Source organism: Salvia splendens, chromosome 14 (assembly GCF_004379255.2).
Source record: "Salvia splendens isolate huo1 chromosome 14, SspV2, whole genome shotgun sequence".
NCBI lineage: Eukaryota > Viridiplantae > Streptophyta > Magnoliopsida > Lamiales > Lamiaceae > Salvia > Salvia splendens.
Window position 1 is genome coordinate 31170954 of NC_056045.1, and position 20037 is coordinate 31190990.

Consider the following 20037-nt stretch of genomic DNA (forward strand, 5'->3'; position numbering starts at 1 on the left):
ACCAATTAATATCAATATTTTTTTAGTTAACTTCATTTAGTTCTAAAAATCACATAAATTAAATGCTATATAGTACTACCATATTTCAGTATATTATACAGCTATACCAAAATACAGTGCAATATATCGTAATATTATTATACATGTGTTATGCTGAAAAATTACTACTAATTTTTACCCAAAATAATTAAAATAGCAATTTAACTATTTAAAATAACGTCCAAAACAGTAAAACTCTATCACAATCAAATATTTGTTATAACATTCAAATCAATAAAACTTCAATAGTCAAATACAAAACAATTTATAAGTCATGGTCAACATTGTCTACATTTCTTGAAATCACATTGTCGAGATGGCGAGAGTGTTTGACATTTTTTCTTTTCTTTTATGGAAGTAGGGTTTTGAAGTTTTTTCTTTTAATTTTTGTATATAAATATATTTTTCAATGTATGCAGTATACCAATTTTCGGCATACATAGTATGTGCAGTATACTACGGTAGAGATGTGATCAATGTCGAACTAATTTTAAAGACTGAACTAGAGACCAAATTAGGGTCATTAGATCTATTTTTTTGATGAGATTAGCTGATGTGTAAATTATTTCGGTCTTTATTACAAGCCTATTTTACTTAATTGTACTAGGTTTATTACTTCATTCCATTACGTAGTACCTTGAAACCACAATATGTTTTTACTTACTTCTAGTTGGCTTTGAAATGATTCATCACATGCTTCATTCGAATTCATTGAACTGAGTTTTTACTTTATTCACTTAAAAAAATACAATTCATTAATAGATTTATTACTTTATTCAAAAACGTTATTTCTTCATTAGATAAGGTTTCTACTTCATTCCTATAGGACTTCAAATGTTTCTACACATACTTCATTTGAATAGTTTATTACATCATTCCATATGCTTATTACACAATTCAACTAGGCTATCACTCCATTTTGTTTTAAGCGCCGTGGCGGTAGTGATAGACATTGAAGAGAGAAAGAACGGTACGTGAAGACGAAACCGCATGTACGTACTGGAATGAAGTAATGATCATATTAGTTTGAAGTAAAAACCTACCGGAATGAAGTTAAATCCTCCTAATATGTTATGACTTATTTGTCATGAGTTGAAGTAAAATAGGTCAGTGATGAATGCGAAAATAATTTATACATTGCGCATCTCATCTATAAAAAAACTAGATTTAAAAACTCTAATTTAATCTAGTTATGCAATAAGGAATGGATTTGTATATAATAAGACTCTACTATGATATATGAAAATTGATATTGTTATTGTACCAAAAAATTTGATATACCAAAATGGATATTCTTAATACTTTTTTGATACAATAAGTAAGGTATTTTGGTATTTCAATATTTTTCTAATTTTCTTGTTGACCAATTACTTTATTAAATTTTTGCAATGATGAGACAAGCGGATGAAACCTATTTATAAGGATAGAGGGAGGGAAGATAGAGACAGGCAGACAATTGCATTTTCTAAACCCCGATTCCCAATCTCAATTTCTATCTCATTTTCCTGCAACAATGGTGTTGCGCAATCCAACGACAATGGCGATGCTCCTCATCGCCGCAATGACCCTAGCAATGGCGGAAGACAATCCGCACCCTATATCAACGCGGGTGGTGACGTTCTATGACATCCTCAGCTCCCACGGCCTCCCTATCGGCATATTCCCAAAAGGCATCTCCGATTTCTCCGTGGACCCCACATCTGGCGGCTTCCGCCTCCGCTTGCCGTCTCCTTCGCCGTGCGAAACCGTGTTCGAGACGCGCCTACGGTACGAATGCGACATCACCGGCCGCATCAGCTACGGGAGGATTTCTGATTTGACAGGTGTTACGGCTCAGGAGTTGCTTCTATGGATCCCGGTGAGGTGAATTCAGGTCGATATTCCTAGCTCTGGGTTGATTTACTTCGACGTGGAGGTGGTTTCGAAGCAGTTCTCCCTCTCGCTCTTCGAGACGCTCAAGGATTGTACATCTCCGGAGGAGATCGATGGTTACGCTGATATGCTGAAAATTCCTCAGGTTAATCAACGCTCATTTCGATATCTGAATTCGTGAAGGAAAAGAATCCTTTATCATCATATGATCTCAATTTTGCATGAAACGGGTCTATGAATTATAGGTATACTTTTACTGTTTAGGAACATTAAGGTTTCGAATGGTGATGGATATTCAAATATATGTGGCTGATATTTGAATATCAGCATTATCGAAGTATACCATCAAATGCATAAATCTTGTTTGAGAAATTGAGTTGAGCTGGATATTATCTCATGTGTCTTTAGCTAGGAGATCGAGTTATGGTGCAATGCGTGTAAGCGGACGCATTAAGTAGGCAAATCCATGATGTTGCTTTGAGACAAATGATACTGATGTGCTTGAGAAGAGCTTGATATTGTTTATTAATGTGTCTTTTGCTAGGAAGCTGAGTTGTGGTATAATGTTGATGCATTGAGAAGGTGGTGGTTTGTGCTTGTGGCTTTTGAATGATGATTGATGGACTATTTGAAGTGTCTGCTCAATTTCTCATATATACTACTACTACTTAATCAAATGTAAAATGTTAAACTTTTGAGAAACATAACATGAATGTGGTTGCTTAGAGCTGGAAAATAGACACGCCTTAGACTCATAGATGTCGTTCGGTTGCTATAACTCATTATCATATGATTATCTATCTAACATTTTCTTGTGAGATTCAATGTCATGAACCAAACATAATGGAGTACATGAGATATAATCTTTCAAACTGAATAGACCCTTAGGTTATTAGCATTGGCGGAACTACGTGTAGTTGGGGGAGGGCTTTAGCCCCTAATGAATTTTTTTTTATAACTTTTTTCTATTATGAAGTTTTAAAATTTATTTATATTTTACCCTCGTTATTATATAAAAGCCCCTATTAATAATCTAAGATGCTTACAAAATTATTTTAAGCTAAATTTTAAAAATTTAGCCCCTACTTACATTCATTTCTGCGTTCGCCACTTATTATTAGTTGTGCTTTGATGCATAATTAGGTTTGGTCATCTTTTAATTAATGTGAGTTCCAATCTTGTGGTCCTAACTTCTCATATCACCCGATTGCAGAAGCCATCTGAAAACATGTAAAAAAAAGGGGAAACTTTAAGGACGGAAGTAGTATTAAATATTTGAATGAGTATAAATGACAGAAAGATTTATTTTTAAATATAAAAAGTGAACGGGAGCACAAACCAAAAAGTAGACATCGGGCAGAAGAAAACATAAAATAGTAAACCAAAAATTAAATAAAATAAAATCTGATCTTTTCTAGCTTTACAAACCACAAACAAAAAGCATAATTAAATCGGGGATAAAAGAAAAACAAAAGCAACTGTGATTCCTGCAGAACTATTTGGCTCAATCTTCTTTCAATATTAGATTGATTCAGCTCTCCATAGGAGCTGTCTATTCCTGTTAATAGGAGATTGGGATTCGTTTTTGCAGAGAAAAATAAAGTAGACAATAATTATCGATGGCGATGGCCGTAAGAGCGCCGATAGCAGGGATAAGCATGACTTCCTCTACGGTTAGCTCCGCCTCTCCGTCGTGCAATCGAGGGGTCATTGTACCGTTCAGGCAATCCTTTTTCGGCCGAGGAGGTAATTTCTTAGATTTCTTGTGGTTCGTGCTGTGTTGATTGAGCTGTCGGTGCAAACTCTCTTCGTTTTTGGGTTTGTGTAAATTTCGAATTTGGTTATTGAGAAATTGGAAAATGATAATGTCAGAGGCATGTGCAAGTTGGTGAGCATCGGTTACTGCTAGGTTGTTTGCTCAATTTACTCCGCATATATCTCTTGGTGGGGGGGTTTTGGGAGATTTATTCTGTCTGCTCTAGCGGAATGCAGTGGATGGTGAAGCTTTTTGTATAGTATTTTTGTTCAATGGATGCAAAATTAAGTACTTATTTGTATAGAAATTGGGGCTAAAGGTTTTCATTTGTATGCTCCTTCACTTCCTAAATAAGTGTCAAAACCATCAAAATTCGTATAGTATATAGCAAGTGGGCAATATATTAGAAATGAGCCACTCACCCCTTAAGGGGGAGGGTAATCCATACTTATATACATGAATTAGGATCATCACCAAGTCAATGTGGGACAAAATTTAAGAGTTTAACACGCCCCCTCACGTGTGAGCCAGAATGACACATCGGACTTCCATCACGTAGGTAGGCAAGAGAAGAGATGAAGAGATAAAATCCATCATCGACTTGGGCCCGCTCTGATACCATATTAGAAATGAGTCCCTCACCCCTTAAAAGGCCTTTTAAGGGGTGATTGGCCAATTTCTAATAAAATATTACTATTATCATTCATAGTTATTGCATTGGAAACTAACAAGGCAAAGAAATTTTATTAAGGACGAGGATAAAATGGGAAGCTTGGATGAAACGGGACACTTGGGAGACAAATTTGAGGAGTTCTTGTTGGTTTATGATTTGTTCGTAGGTCTTGTATAGTCACTTTTGCTTTTTGAGTCTTCGACTGATGCCAATTTTGCACGTTGTGTTTGATGCTTATTTGGATGCATCTCGTCCTGTCATGTTTGCATATTAAGTGCTGTCTGTTGCTGAAGTAGTTAAAAACTAACTCTGCATTGATGTCATCTTTTTTTCTCTTGTAATTTATGTTGGCAATTGAAACTAAAAATATAACATATAACTGTCCTACATCGGTGTCAAGAGAAAACTGAAACTAGTATATAAGTCTCATGGGCCCTTCCTCCTATCACCAATTGGTTTTAGGATGGAACCAATGGATTTCTATCATGGTATCAGAGCGGGTCACCGACTGTGGGTCATATTTAACTGACCCAGCAATATATCTGGGCTGAAACCGAAAAAAATGACTGACCCAGCAGTATAACTGGGCTAAAATTTGGGCCAAGTGGTCCAACCGATCGAAAAAAATTGGGCCGATTGTCCAATCGATTAGAAAAAAAGTCCAACCCCTCCAAGGTTCACCTTGAAGGGTTTGAGGGAGGGTTGGCAATTGAAACTAAAAATATAACATATAACTGTCTCACATCGGTGTCAAGAGAAAAATGAAACTAGTATATAAGTCCCATGGGCCCCTCCTCCTTTCACCAATTGGTTTTAGGATGGAACCCATGGATTTCTATCAATTTAATACTACTATTTTACTCTAAAAAAAGATGAAATGTATTTCTCCCTGTATTTATAGTAGATCCCAATTTTTTTCTTCCTTTTTATGGGCAGTGGGTACTCCAATATATACAACTGTACGGGTTTCTTACTCCAGTAGATCCCGATGTAACAGCCGTGGAGGGGGTGGACTTGGTACTCAGATGAATCTTTTTGATCGCTTTGCTAGAGTTGTCAAGGTTGTGTACATACTTGCGATTCTTTTGAGTCGTACCGGCAGCCAAATGTTACTAACTGTATTTCAACTCTTTTTAAGTGTAGTCATATGCAAATGCTGTAATAAGCTCCTTTGAGGACCCTGAGAAAATACTAGAACAAACCGTTATAGAGATGAATGACGATTTGATCAAGTTGCGTCAAGCTACCGCACAAGTATGCCATGTTTTCATTGCTTTTTTTTACTCCTGCATTTTCTTTCTTAAAGGCTATTAGTCCTGTTGGAACTCATAATACATAGTACTCTTTTTTTAGCAATTTTTTTTCTTGTAAGTGGTTGGGGGATGTAATTTAGGACTTAGCTTAAATCATACTATCAATCTTTTACAGCACTATAGATTGTTGTCGTGAAAGCAAGTTCAATCAACAAAGAGCTTGATTAGAAATATATATTTGAAACTGAGTGTGAGTGGCTAAACTTTTACATAGTTTCAGCAGCACTAACGACACTATTAGTTTACAATGGAACTCAACAACGAAACATCTATCATTAAGGACAGATTGTCCTATAATTAGATACAAGAAAGTTGAAGCATGATTCCTGTACAAAGACCATTATTTGTTAGACATAGTCTTCTCCCTTTTTATTTTGATTTGGTGCGTCTGTATATATGGATTTAGATGATGGCGCCATTGTTAATATGGTTTTAGTTACATCTGGTATTTAGTCGGTTCTAGTGAATTTCGTTCTGCATATAGTATCTTGGAAGGAATCAAATTCATGGGGGTTTACAAGAAAAAGTTGGGGATTTAAGGGTGTTTGAACTTCGAGGTGGTTTTTTTTGGTCTTGGGTCTGGGTTGCTTTGGAAGGCCAGGATAGTCAGTTAAAAGTTCACGAAGAAGAATATATTGTGTGAAGGCAAGCTATGATCACCTTGTTTTATCTCTTGCTTAGGTCCTTGCTTCTCAGAAACAGATGGAAAATAGATATAAAGCTGCACAACAAGCTTCTCAAGATTGGTAAGATCCTCAATCTGTCATATTTTCTCTCTTTCCTGCAGCACTCACTTTAGAATCTAATCACAGGTACGGTAGAGCGCAACTTGCTCTAAGTAAGGGTGATGAGGACCTTGCTCGTGAGGCTCTCAAGCGTAGAAAATCTTACGCTGTAAGGACTTTCCTCTACTTGGTTGGCCAATGAAAACTGTTCACTGTTTCGTTGTACTGAAGTGATGCAAGCACATCCAGTTCATTGTTATCAGCGTGTTACATCACCATTTGTTATTTCCAGGATAATGCAAATTCTTTAAAGGCTCAGCTTGATCAGCAGAAAAGTGTAGTTGAGAACCTCGTCTCCAATACAAGGGTGGGTCTCTTCAGTTTTTATTTCGTGTTTCTTGATGCACTTGCTAGCACGTAAGTGTCATGAAGCTACATAAATATAACTTGCACTCTCTTTTCCCCTTTAAATTAATAGCTATCTATACACTTAATATGTATTTCATTTTATTTAGTTGACTAACTTGTCCTGCAGCTGCTGGAAAGCAAGATACAAGAGGCCAAGTCAAAAAAAGAAACTCTCAAAGCACGAGCTCAATCGGCCAAGTTTGTTCTCGCCTTGTGTTATTTTATACTAGTATTTGCCATCTTCTTTCTTAGTTTACTTCAATTAGCAGTAATTCTCCATTTTATTTTCAGAACTGCAACGAAAGTGAGTGAGATGTTTGGGAATGTAAATACGAGTAATGCTCTTTCTGCATTTGAGAAGATGGAAGAAAAAGGTAAGCCAATCTAATCGACTACGTTTTATTTGCAAAGTGAGCTTCTGCCTGACTATGTCAGTGACCATTCAATATTTAATTATTTATCAACACACAAGAATTCACCTTAATCACCTCGTTTAGTAGTTGAGACAGTAGCCGAAGAAACATAGTAGACGATTATGTAGGGATATTCGATCGTCAAATGTAATGCATCTGATTTTCCTGGAAACTTGTACTCAGCGACGAACCAATGCATCTAGTCTGTGCCTCCTATTAACAATACAATCACGATCACTGATCAGTTGATTTTGTTTTCTTCTTCGACAGTTATGGCAATGGAGTCTCAAGCAGAAGCTCTTAATCAACTAACCAGCGACGAGCTTGAAGGAAAGGTAGGTAGAACCTTTACATAGAGTGGTGCAGAATCTTTACATAGAGCTGTGACTGCATCTTCTCACTTTGCAGTTTGCCTTGCTTGAAACCTCATCAGTCGATGATGACCTTGCGGACTTGAAGAAAGAGCTTTCCGGAAGCACCAAGGTAACTAGCCCGATCCTCAGAAACACTTGTAACCAGTGTGTCAGCATCACGTTTATCGAGTTTCCCTATTTCTGTCTAACAGAAGGGAGAGCTTCCACCGGGGAGACCTGTTGCAGCAGCGTTGAAGTTTCAAGACCCTGATATCGAGAAGGAGTTGAATGAACTGAGGCAACAGACCAAGGAATACTAGTTGGAGGTATGAAGCCTTAGATTGTTAGCTTTTGCTGAAACTTGAATTCTTGAGCAGCAAAAATAGGAATATCTGTACATTATGTCTCTGAAACATTTTTTGAGCTGCTCAAGTTATCTCAAGTATTAAGTTATTTTAGGCATCTTTAACTGCTGTAATCTCTTGTGATAATGGAATAATTACGTAATAGTTTACGAATTTTGGGCTGAATATTTTGTTGCAATTTCAGTTGTTGACCTTAATGATTTTATTCATGTGTTTTTATTTTTGTGTGGATATTATGGAACTGGTTAAGCCATATATTTACTTACAAAATCATGGAAAAATACCACGATATATAATTCGATGATCTTTCTTCATTTATTTTTTTTGTATTTGCATAAAAAATAGGGTCGAATAAAAACGAATTCGCATATGGAGTAAGGAATAAAAATAAACAAAAAAAAAAAAAATTGAGGGCAATATCGTCATCTCGGCCTCCATAAATCAACGGTCCATTTTGCTCAGTAGCTTCACAACCTGAATCAATCGCATAGAGACGATGGCTTTACAGGTGTACAGTTTAGCTCCAAGGACCTCGATACCGTACAATTCTGTGTCTCCGGCGATTATCGCCTCCGCAAAGCAGTGTCGCCCCACTGTGTGCGCGGGCGCGGCGACGGATTACCTGCAGCTGAGTGCGAAGAGGGAGAGACGGCTGAGGACGAAGGCCAGTTCCGAACCGGAGGCGGCTGCGGCGGCGGGACAAGTTACGGAGGTAAACAAGGATACATTCTGGCCGATTGTGAAAGCGGCCGGCGATAAGATCGTCGTACTCGATATGTACACTCAGTGGTGAGTTTTCCATCGCTAATTTATTTAGAGCAAAGGATCACATCGCTCGACCTATCGATTGGATCTCGGAACTGTGTATAGTTGAGAGAAATGTGATCATCATCTTCGATTATGGAGTACTCAATAATTAAGTATGGATTTTAATGCTTGCAAGTTGGTTATGGAGTAGTATATTCACAGATTTAAACTAGTTTATGAGTAACATTATTTCAATTTCAATTAGAATAAGTTAAACGCTACTAATTTATTGCATTTCATTAAGTTAGACTTCTAGATTTAGCCACAGTATTTGATTATCAATTACAGGGTAACTCAATTTAATTAGGTGACGAGTGTTTGTTGCATATTTGCATATGATTGAATATTTGAAGGATTAGGTGATCAAATATGTTCCAAATTAAATGGCTCAAGCTGAACTCGTTTGATAAAGTCACAAACATAAACCTGATTATTAGTTCAAAACTCATTTCACTAAGATGTAAAGACTCATTTCACTAAGATGTAAAGATTGAGTCGACCTTGATTTGTAAAATTCTAACAAGTCTGTGCACGATTGCCTGTTCAGTTCGGCTCGACTCATTTACAAACCTGATTGTTCGTGCAGGTGCGGCCCGTGCAAGATGATGGCTCCAAAGTTTGAAGAGTTGTCCGAAAAGCATGAGGACGTTGTGTTCCTAAAATTAGACTCAACCATGAAAACAAGGTGCATTGCATATACAGATCAAAATCTTATGTGTTTGTACATGTTTGTTTTGAATTTTGGTTTTAATTTGTGATGCAGCCATTGGCAAAGGAGCTTGGGATAAAGGTGGTTCCCACGTTCAAAATATTGAAGGGTGAAAAGGTGATCCAGGAAGTCACAGGAGCTAAATTTGATGATTTAGTTCATGCAATTGAGTTGGCTAGATCTACCTAAGAAGTATTAGTAAATTTCTACTTTTTCTCTAGTTTCAGGAGAGAGATTCCAATTGATGCAATGAAGTTGAATATGCTAAACCATTTATCTTGTTGATATGAAAGTTTTATGTGAGGTCGTCTCTCCATTAAAAGATTAAAATATACTCAATAAATCATCAACTGTATTTATATTTAGAATGATATAGAGTCGTTTACCCTTTGATTTCTTATAGACATACGCACTCTTAGTATTTCAACAATCGAAAAATATTTTAGTACTTTTTTTGTTCAAAATATATTCATTTTGGAATATGATTTTGAAATAACTATATTATTGGACTATGTAGGATCCAAATTCCTCCTCACAATATATTTAAATAAAAAAGAAAATAGATAAAGGTAGAAACTAACGATAAAAAGCGTGTCCTAAACGACGTCAATAACGCCGTCCAAATTTGAAGTGTCAGTTATTCTGTCGAATAAAATTGGCGCAAGATTCATACTTTTTTCTTAGATTTCAAGCTTTCATTTTTAGCTAAATTTAGCCCAAATCACTTTCTTCCGCTGATAGAGCTGAATTTGTGTCTAACACTCTAAGGTATACAATCTTGCTTTCCTTCGCCACCCCACATTTCTTCTGCTGCCCACAAATGAGATTCTTTGCAACAAATATCTCACTCTTCCGAAAATCTACATTTGATCGCATGAATTGGGTTTTCTTTAGAATTTGATTTTAAATTTTACTTGGTGAGGCGGCGATGGATTATGGGGGGAGGCATTTTTTGGGGGTGTTTTTTTGATTTTGTTGTTGTTGATTGAGGCGGTGAAGGGGAATGTGGTGTTTGCAGTTCACCACAAGTATGGTGGGCGTGATAGGGGAGAGGCACCAATCGGATAGCTGAAGGCTCATGATTCTAAGCGTCATGGCAGGGCTCTTACAGGTGTTGATGGATCCCCCACGAACACGGCGTACGCTTGAGCCTGTCGTCGCTGTCAATGTATTTGTGTTGATTGTGATGTTGGTTTTTGTTGATTGATGTTTTTGTGCTTTTGTTCCTTTGTTGGGATGTGTTGCTGCTAGCATTCAGATGAGCTAGATGAGAAAGTCGATAATTGTGGCTTAATTGGTTGGAATGTTATCTGATTTTGACTGGCTAAATACTAGAGAGAGAGTTACCTAGGTTTGATTCAGTTTATCTATGATTGTGTGCACCCAAGGCTTATAAGTGGTAATGATCAGTAGTGGGGAGAGAGAGAGGGAGTTACTTTATCCTTTTTATCTATTATTGTGTGTGAACCATAGGCCTATAAGTGGTAATGATGAGTAGTGGAGTTTATTGTACTGCTAATGGAGGTTATTGTTTTTGTGCTTCGTAGGTTGTAGGCATGAGCCAAATTGGTTAATGAATATATTCATGCAGGCTCTATTACACCAAACTTACAATTGGTACTCCTCCAGTCGACTATCATCTCCAGGTTGATACAGGAAGTGATATTTTAAGGGTGAATCGCCTTCACTGTGAAAAGTGTCCCAGAAAAACTGATCTTCATGTGTGTTTCTTTTCCATTTTCTGTTCCTTTTTGATGCTTTTATAGCGAGGAATATGTTTTCAGCTCACATCTGTGGATTATGGATATTATTTATTGTTAGTTACTTTGCTCACCCTTGGATAGCCCTCTATCTCCGGCACGTGTCTTCTCGAAGTTAAAATGAGTGCAACTAAGACGCGTTCTCATTTAATTCACCAGATTAAATTGATGCAATATGATGTGAAGGCCTCCACCACTGGGCAGCTGGTCACTTGCGATCAGGAGTTTTGCGGTACATTGTTTAGTAGTCCAAATCCGAATTGCAAGGTTGGAATGAACTGTAATTTTGCCATTACTTATGGAGATGGGAGCAAAACTGAGGGTTACTTTGTCAGAGATACCTTCAGACTTAACCAAGTAACTGGGAATGGTCAAACCTCAGCAATGAACGGAACTGTTGCATTTGGGTGAATATCATTTCTTTACAAATGTGCAAGCACTTACTCATTTGCATGCATAAATCATATATTTCAGGTTAGGGGCTAAATGCTCAAAATTGGCAAAAATATACTTAGTACTACTACTTATCTTAGACAATGATCTCCAGTTGTAGGATGAAGACATCTTACATTTGCTGAAAATTGCATTAAGCCATGTTGCATGCTCTTTATTCACCTATTTTTCGTAGCATTTGTGATTTTGATTAAGTTGTGTCTCTATGGATATTCTTGGCATAAGATTTATTAAATGATTCAGTGGTTGAGATTTTTTAGCTGCTAAATTACATTGAGTTCCAAGTGGAACAGGATATTGTGTGCCTTTTATTGCTTTAGACTGTCATATCTCCAGTTCCATGAAGAACATAATTATGCGCATTTTAACTTGTTCCTCTTTTTTATCTAAGTTAGGTGTTCAGCTAAACAATCTGGAGAGTTAGGTTCATCTTCTCAGGCTGTTGATGGGATTGTAGGTCTTGGACAAGCAAATACATGATACATCCATTCTTTCACAGCTTTCTTTGGCTGGAAAGGTGAAAATGATCTTTTCACATTGCTTGGACGGTAAGAAGGGAGGTGGCATTTATGCTGTGGGAGAGGTCGTGCAGCCTACAGTAGGTAGAGTGCCACTAGTTCCAAATCAGTAAGTGAATTCATACCTTCTTTTGTATTTCTATTGTTGTGACATGACATCGTATTATTCTTTGCATTTTTATTGCTATATCCAGAATCTATTCTTTAAATTGGTTATTTACCGAGACTAAGTTTTCAGAGCAGTTTTATGTGAGAGTTAAAAAAGAAGGAAAATGAGATTGGGAGAGGAAGGAAGTTTCAGGAAAATAATACTCGCTCCGTCCCACAGTAGTTGAGTCGTTTTGGCAAAAATTTCTCTCTCTCTCTCTCTCTCTCATACTTTACTCTTCTTTCTCTCTCTCATTTTATTCTCTTTCCTACTTTATAATCTCTCCACTTAACCTTTACAATCGTTATTCAATCTCCGAGCCGAAAAGAAATGCCCCAACTAAGGTGGGATGGAGGGAGTAGTTAACTCTGATTTGACTATGGAAATTTTTAATGTCACCATGGAAAGAATATCCAAGCTCTTATGATTTCCTATTCCTGATTTATTTTTGGCTAAAAAACTATGTCAATTCCTTATGTTGTTTTCAAACAAAATTTAAGTGCCACTGTAAGAGTCAGCTTATCTTTTATCCTAGGCGTCAAGAACATGCTATTGACAGGGAATACTTCCTGGAAGGTGTGCCTAAGACGACCAGTTGAAAACACTGGCAATCACACACGGGCTTAAGATTTAAGTAGATGTCAGATACCTCAAATAATCTGTTAATGTGCGGGGATAATGGTTTCGTAGCCATAAACTATTACCCATGTACATTTAATGTCAGACTGTAGAAATCAAATTAAAATATGACACTTCTTTGAAGGTTAAATCTCAGCTAGATACAGTGCTTATATCACGAGCTCATGTTCGACATTAGATATCGTCACATAATTTAGACTCTAAATTTAGAGCCAAGTTTAGCTACCAAAGGTACCAAATTGGTCCATTATGCATGGTTAAACATTTAGGTCTTTTGTTAGTGGTAATTACACAATTCATACTAAATGTTTAACCTTTAAATACCTAAGGTAACAAATGTGCCAAATGTTATGTGGGTAAATGTTAAATAGTAGCACCTCGCAAGTAATAAAATCCATTATTTTTTATTTTTTTGGATATTATCTGATTGAACTTTTAATCTTATCTTAGGCCTCATTATAATGTTATTCTAAAAGGAGTTCAGGTGGGTGATAAATTTCTAAACCTCCCAGCAAGCTCATTTGTAGGGACCCCTAGGATGGCCATAATTGATAGTGGTACGACCCTGGCCTATCTTCCGTCCGACATGTATGAGCAGCTTATCAATAAGGTATCCGTTTCATTCTGAGCAAAAATGGTCTAGATTTGTTCCTTGGCCTTTATTACGAATTCTTTATATATGGTCCACTTCCTATATCAAACTATCCTTTAGAAATTGAAATATGCAAGCATGTATTATCAAAATTTGTAAGAATATAGACTTATATGATAATGACAATAGATACGCTCTTTCTCAACCATGTATTTCTAAGTATCTTTCAATCTGTCCATGCCTATAGATGATGGAATTGCAACCAGACATGCAAATGCATATGGTTGAGGATGAATTCAAATGTTTCTGGTTCTCCGGCAAGTAAGTGTAGTGAGTAACCAAGTAATCTTTCTCTGCACGTTTTCTTGCATATGCAATATGTATAGCACACGTGGTAACACATACACCCTTACAGATGATTCTTAATATTATAGTAGTAATTACTTTTATTAAAATGTGTTTCTAATGTCAATAGAATCTCAATCTTTGCTAACCTGTGTATCACATGGATTTAAGTTCTAGGCTTTAAAATGTATGAACTGCATTTATGATGGGTTTTTTTTATATCAACATGACTTGAAAATGTGAAAATAGGGGTCAACACAAAGATTTACAATGAGTCAATTCTCTTGCTTTCATATAAGGTTCAGGTGTTACTTTCTTCCGTTAACAAATTCATATAGTATTATTAGACAAAATAACTGTTTCTTTCATGTATGCTGCAGTGTTGATGAAGGATTCCCAGTTACTATAACTTTTCAATTTGAAAACTCACTTCCACTGCCAGTTTGCCCCCACAACTATCTGTTTGAAGTTCGTGTAAGTAAACTCGGTTGTACACTTCACTGTTAATTAGTACATATGGTTCCAGAGGCAATTTCACTTTAATCCGGATATGAAAATATCCTAAATTTCTTAGCTCATAAATCTTAATGCATCGTTTATCCGTCTTAACTGGCCCTCTTATGCCACATAGTTGAATTCACAGGATACAGAATATTGCATTGGGTGGCAGGTCAGTGGAATGGACGCATTGGATGGGCAGGAATTGACTCTGTTAGGAGGCGCATACCCCCTTCACTTAGCTACTCGACATCATGCAGATATTAACACGTAATAATATACTCAGATATTAACACGAATTTGATTTATGGAACTCGATTTCTCATTTTCATCGACGACGAGTTACACTAGTCTGGAGGGGTGTGTAGAATTCCACATATAGGTTCTGTAAAGTGAGTGGCGTGAGTGGCAATGGCTTTAATAATCTAGTTTACAACTTTTCGGGCGAGTCTTGTGTAAGACGGTCCAACAGGCAGAGATCTGCCAAACAGGTCATAATCCTATTTTGACCTGTCAGACGGATATTCACAAGTGCATCGCCTTTTCTAAAACGACCTTCGTCTATGCTGTGTATACCTAGACTATACTTTCATACTATTATTACTGTACAATATTCATATATATACCTTGAAAAGATTGATGTTTTTTTACTAATTGCCTAAGTTGAAGGATGTTAAATGTTTGATCATCTATGACTTGTAGATATTGCCTTATCCGACAAGCTTGTCGTGTACGATCTTGAAAATCAGACGATAGGATGGGTGCAATATAACTGTGAGTATGGCTGTCACTTTTTCTTTTCTCATTTCCTCTATTTATCCGCATCAGGGTTGTAAATGAGTCGAGCCGAGCCGAGCAGTAGTAGGCTCGAGTTTGCATCAACCGGAAACCATTCACCTCATGCATCCACTAGATCGAGCTTGGCTCGTTTAATATATAGTTAAAGTTCAAAAATACCTATAGGCTCGAGTTTGGCTTGCTTGTTGCACGGTTGAATATCTAACAGTCCTTTTTCTGGATCAAAATTCAAGTAGCTCACACGTAGCTCGGCTTATTATCTGATTTCAGGTTCATCGAGCATCAAAGTGAGGGACAATGCGACCGGGAATGCTTATGATGTTGTCGCCCACGACATATCTTTCGATTCCACCAATTTGAGAGCTGACATTGTTTCTACCCTTATGTTAGTAGCCGTTGTTCTCAGCCTGATCGTGTGAGCACTCGAACGAGAAGCATATGGTCGTTTCGTATAGTGAATGGCTTGGCCATGGATCGGATCTCCATGTTGCAAGGTGAAATGTAGTGTCTAAGAATGGTGGAAATGTGAGAATAGTTTCTTTTACGTTAATCCTCAAGAGATTGCTGCTTTTAAAAGATTTGATTGAAATGTGAGACTTATTTCATTTTGATGGTATAGAAATTACCCAAGCAATGTCAAGTGAATGACTTCAGTTTCTTTCATTTGTTCCATTTATAGAAAGTTCACCCAACCTTATATAGTATATACAATTTATACTACTAAGATCTACCATTAAACACTAATAATAATATGGGTCTCATTATCCACTAACACTATTTTAACTATCCTTTTTTCACATCTCTCTTACTTTGTTAATTATGCATTAATTTCCATGTCATCCCAAATGTTCTTATTTTATACTACTACTTTTTTTAGGCCGGAGGGAGTATAATTGAACATTAATATTAATGTGGAAATTTTGAATGGGGGTAGCACATGTTGCGAGAAAAAATTCTCAGTCTATGTATACCACATGGCAATCTTATTTGGTGTGCCTCACTAATGATATCTTGCCAAATAGAAATATATAGCATACATGGCTAAATGATCATAATGACATAATATGATGCGTTTAGGAAATTTTTATATTCCCATATATACACACACAATAAGCTTAAATTATTAATCATTCATTTTAATTAAAAAAGTCGTTAACTGCTATTGAGATTTAGTAAGCAAACTCTTTTTTGTATTATGCTTTTTTTTCACTTGAGTGTCATATTTATTCATTTTTATGGAGGCATAAATATTTGGAAAAAGACATTCTCCTGTAATATAATGGAAACCATCCCTATTCCATAGTATACAATTTCTTTTAACGTGAACACGAAAATGATTATCATATTGCACCAACAATTTATTAATCGAGACTGATTTTTTTTATATTGATATCTTTATAAAATATAAATTATATTTATTTATTTTATGGGGATATTTATCTTTTTATTGATGTATTCATAAATTAAAATATGTTAACATTGCACACAATAAATTTAATATATGAATTACTATAAACTATATAAAGATTATATGTTAAGTTAAAATATTGATTAAAATAGTTAATAATAATAAAACGATCTTGATGGATTTTATACAATAAATAATATATGAATAAAATTTATTATGAATTTAAAAAGTTTAAATTCTACTACTATTTATTAGGGTATTCAAATTAAGGATTACAATCTTATTTTATGCAATTAAAATAAGGTTATCTTAATAAAGAAACACCAACTATAAATCTAAGAAGATAGTAAAACTTTAGTAGGCATAAATATGTCGTCTTTAATTTATAGTAGTTACTTAACTGTAAAAAATAATTGTAAAATAATGAAGATAAAAGTTAAACATATAGTATGAAGATATATTTAATAAATTATAAATATAGTGAAGAATATATTTACTTGAACAAAAAAAAGACCAAATTTTGATACATACGATTCTAGAAAATTAGGCGATGAAGAATAAAATATGAATAAATATGTACTCAAGTAAAAAAAGAAAAAAAACATAATATAAAAAGAGTGTGATTATCAAATCTCAATTGACAGTTAATGTCTTTTTTCATTGAAATGAATGATTAATAATTTAAGCGTATTGTGTATATATGGTTGTGTATATTATATATGGAAACATAAAAATTTTCTTAAAATATCATATTATGCCATTATAATCATTTGGCTATATATGCTATACATTTTCATTTGGCAAGATATCATTAGTGAGGCACACCAAATAAGATTGCCATGTGGTATATGAAATTTTTTCTCCACATGTTGCACTCAAGGATGACGTGGTCCATATATTTGTCTATTGCAACTTGTTATATTTGTGTCTGTGTCATTTTTTATTTTAATTTTTTATTTGTTCACGTTTAGTAGTCCAAATTCGAAGACAATTCCATGCTTCTATGCATTGTAATTTCACGCACAAAATTATGAAACAACATTACAAAAAAAATACCAATGTAACTTACCAAATAAAGTTTAGCTAAATTTTGCAATTTGTACTTAGCCTTAATTAATGACGATTTTGTTTTATTTATTTTTCTTGAACTACTCACCACACGCACCTCTTCAATTATTTATCAATAAGGCCATCTCCAACCATTTACACCAAACTCAAACCCATTTTTTAGTATGAGTCACGCCAAAAAGTAGTTTTACTCCAATTATTTACTCCAAATTCAAACCCAAAAAAATATTCCATATTTATATACTTTATATACATTTTTAATTATACCTACATATTTATTTAAATTACATATTCGTCCCACAATATTGGAAGATCCGGTTCTGATTTACCAGATTATTAGATTATATTTTTCATTTTATTATAATAATTTGTTGTTCTGTGTTTTACTTTATGTTAATGCATTGAGGTTTAACTTGCTTTCTTAATAAAGACTTGCACTTGTTGTGCAACATCCATCCATAGCTCTTTAGTAATGAATGAATCTCATCTAAATAACTTATAAACTATTTATACATAATTGAAACTTCTAAACTATTGACACATAATTGTGATGGTAAGCAATAATAACAAGATTTTTTAGCAATATTCATTCATATATTTGTAAATTTATTAGTTATTATTTGCCAAAAAAAAAATACTCCCATCGTCCACAAAACATAGATCACAATTTTCATTTTTGGACGTCCACAAAAAATAGATCACAGCTATTTATGATAAGTTTTCAACAAAACAATAACCATACACATCATTTAATTTACCACTTATGCCATTAAACACTACTAATAATATGAACCTTACATTCTACTAACACTACATATCTCTTACTTATGAGCTAGGAAGCTTGAATAGCATCCCACACATTTAGTAGTTTGAAGACTTGGGAATGAAACTAGCTACTCCTATTGATTTAGCAAATGTCTTTTCCTAGATTGAGTGTGGTGTTGAATTGGTGGTTGGTCTGAGAAAGAGACAAGCCACTGCACAATCATCAACCTCGGCATTTGGATGCTCATTCGACCATACTGCAACTGCTGCATCCACTACTGCTTTAGCTGCCGAGCCTCTAGGCCCCGTGGCCACGATAGCTACCACTTGCTCGATCGAGAGCACCTCCCATACCTAAGATTCAAAATGAACTACTGTAGTAGATAATTTATAGAAAAATAGTAGGTAGAGATGTTAGCTAGGTAGTTACCTCGCCCGTTGCTAACACTACAAAGTCGTCTTGATCAGTGATGCGCCTGTGGTAGATAATAGGTCCGAGTATGATGTCGCGAGCGTCCTTGCGATTGTGTGGCTTAGCTAATGTACGACAATTTTGGATAGGCTTGAGATTGGCAGTCAAGCGCACTGCAATTAATGCATTATTCTTGTCTCTCATCCCTACCACAGCTCCCGAGTTCCCAATTTGTGCAATTGTAAGATCTCCCCCCTATAGAATAATACTACTAAATAATCTCAAGCCAAGCCATTATATGTTGTGTAGTGGTGTTAGACTTTTGGAAATTGAAACTAAAAAACATAATACAATGTATAAAGAGAACTGGAACCAATGGATTTCTATCATTGACGATGGAATTGTACTATTATTAAGTAATGAACAAATGTGTGAACCTGTTTACAGAGGGTGATTGCTGTAGTAGTCGTACTGCAGTAGCAATCAAAATTGGTGTCTTTGCTCGTCGCATCGACAACATTTTGGACAACCTTACTAAGGTAAGGCATAGGGCCAGGGCCGTATTGCGCCATACAGAAGCTCGACTCTATCCTCCCATGCCCGAACTGCAATGCTGCAATTCATTATAACTATACAATACAATACAACACGATGCAATTTCAATACAATATAAATTGCTGTCATTTTTCATGTTGGGAAGTTCTTGACTCATTTCTATATATGGTAATACTTTTTTCACTCTTATTTTACTCTCTTAAAACACTAAATATTCATTTCTTAAACTCGTTTCGCTTCAACTATGAGGAGTACAGTACAATACAATAGAATAGAATGACAATAGAATAGAATGATGTAATGAGATTGAGAAGACGTGTGTTTGCTAATAACCTGCGTAAAAATCCGGGGATTATGCATGGACAGACTTTGGGAGGAAAAGCAGCATCCCATGGTTGATGAATCAGAGTGATGAGATTCAATACAAATACAAATAGGTACTCCTCCTTATGCTCTCATCTCTCAATATATATACTAATAAATCGCCTATTTAAATTTTTGAATCTCAGCTTCTCGACCTAATTTTGGATTTGTTAAAGTGGTAACGGGATTATGATCCAAACTATATTTCCTATCCATATTCAACTATCCCCTAAAAGTAGCTGCACTATTAACTAATTATTTGGGATTATATATTTCACTTCC

At 35.5% G+C, this 20037-nt stretch overlaps 3 protein-coding genes and 2 pseudogenes across 3 annotated transcripts; 4 read left to right on the top strand and 1 right to left on the bottom strand.

Moving 5' to 3' along the window:
* The first annotated feature begins 1576 nt into the window (after nt 1–1576).
* Nucleotides 1577–2524, top strand: LOC121764552. Its single transcript, XM_042160559.1, has 3 exons — nt 1577–1897; nt 1955–2056; nt 2456–2524. The coding sequence occupies exons 1-3, from the start codon at nt 1577–1579 to the stop codon at nt 2522–2524; spliced, it is 492 nt and encodes a 163-aa protein (XP_042016493.1).
* An 811-nt stretch (nt 2525–3335) lies between these two features.
* On the top strand, nt 3336–8095 carry LOC121764611 (probable membrane-associated 30 kDa protein, chloroplastic). The gene is made up of 11 exons (XM_042160630.1): nt 3336–3657; nt 5277–5401; nt 5484–5594; nt 6335–6399; nt 6466–6547; nt 6671–6745; nt 6914–6984; nt 7078–7160; nt 7470–7534; nt 7608–7682; nt 7765–8095. Exons 1-11 carry the CDS (start codon nt 3531–3533, stop codon nt 7870–7872), a joined length of 987 nt encoding a protein of 328 aa, XP_042016564.1. The 5' UTR covers nt 3336–3530; the 3' UTR covers nt 7873–8095.
* On the top strand, nt 7766–9801 carry LOC121764612 (annotated as a pseudogene).
* Nucleotides 9802–9974: 173 nt separating this feature from the next.
* Nucleotides 9975–15824, top strand: LOC121764613 (annotated as a pseudogene).
* A 2709-nt stretch (nt 15825–18533) lies between these two features.
* On the bottom strand, nt 18534–19809 carry LOC121765035 (probable protein phosphatase 2C 33). Its single transcript, XM_042161076.1, has 4 exons — nt 19726–19809; nt 19275–19442; nt 18856–19092; nt 18534–18779 (listed from the first exon to the last, which is right to left on the bottom strand). Exons 1-4 carry the CDS (start codon nt 19783–19785, stop codon nt 18585–18587), a joined length of 660 nt encoding a protein of 219 aa, XP_042017010.1. The 5' UTR covers nt 19786–19809; the 3' UTR covers nt 18534–18584.
* Between the last annotated feature and the right edge of the window lie 228 nt (nt 19810–20037).

Coding starts and splice junctions, on each gene's coding strand:
- LOC121765035 (XM_042161076.1), bottom strand. CDS start 19,785: ATGGGATGCTGCTTTTCCTCCCAAAGTCTGTCCATGCATAATCCCCGG. Junction 19,093..19,274: donor CAATCACCCTCTGTAAACAG/GTTCACACATTT, acceptor ATTATTCTATAG/GGGGGAGATCTTACAATTGC. Junction 18,780..18,855: donor TAGTGTTAGCAACGGGCGAG/GTAACTACCTAG, acceptor TTTGAATCTTAG/GTATGGGAGGTGCTCTCGAT.
- LOC121764611 (XM_042160630.1), top strand. CDS start 3,531: ATGGCGATGGCCGTAAGAGCGCCGATAGCAGGGATAAGCATGACTTCC. Junction 5,595..6,334: donor TGCGTCAAGCTACCGCACAA/GTATGCCATGTT, acceptor TCTCTTGCTTAG/GTCCTTGCTTCTCAGAAACA. Junction 7,683..7,764: donor AGCTTTCCGGAAGCACCAAG/GTAACTAGCCCG, acceptor TCTGTCTAACAG/AAGGGAGAGCTTCCACCGGG.
- LOC121764552 (XM_042160559.1), top strand. CDS start 1,577: ATGGCGATGCTCCTCATCGCCGCAATGACCCTAGCAATGGCGGAAGAC. Junction 1,898..1,954: donor AGTTGCTTCTATGGATCCCG/GTGAGGTGAATT, acceptor TTCGACGTGGAG/GTGGTTTCGAAGCAGTTCTC. Junction 2,057..2,455: donor ATATGCTGAAAATTCCTCAG/GTTAATCAACGC, acceptor GTCTTTTGCTAG/GAAGCTGAGTTGTGGTATAA.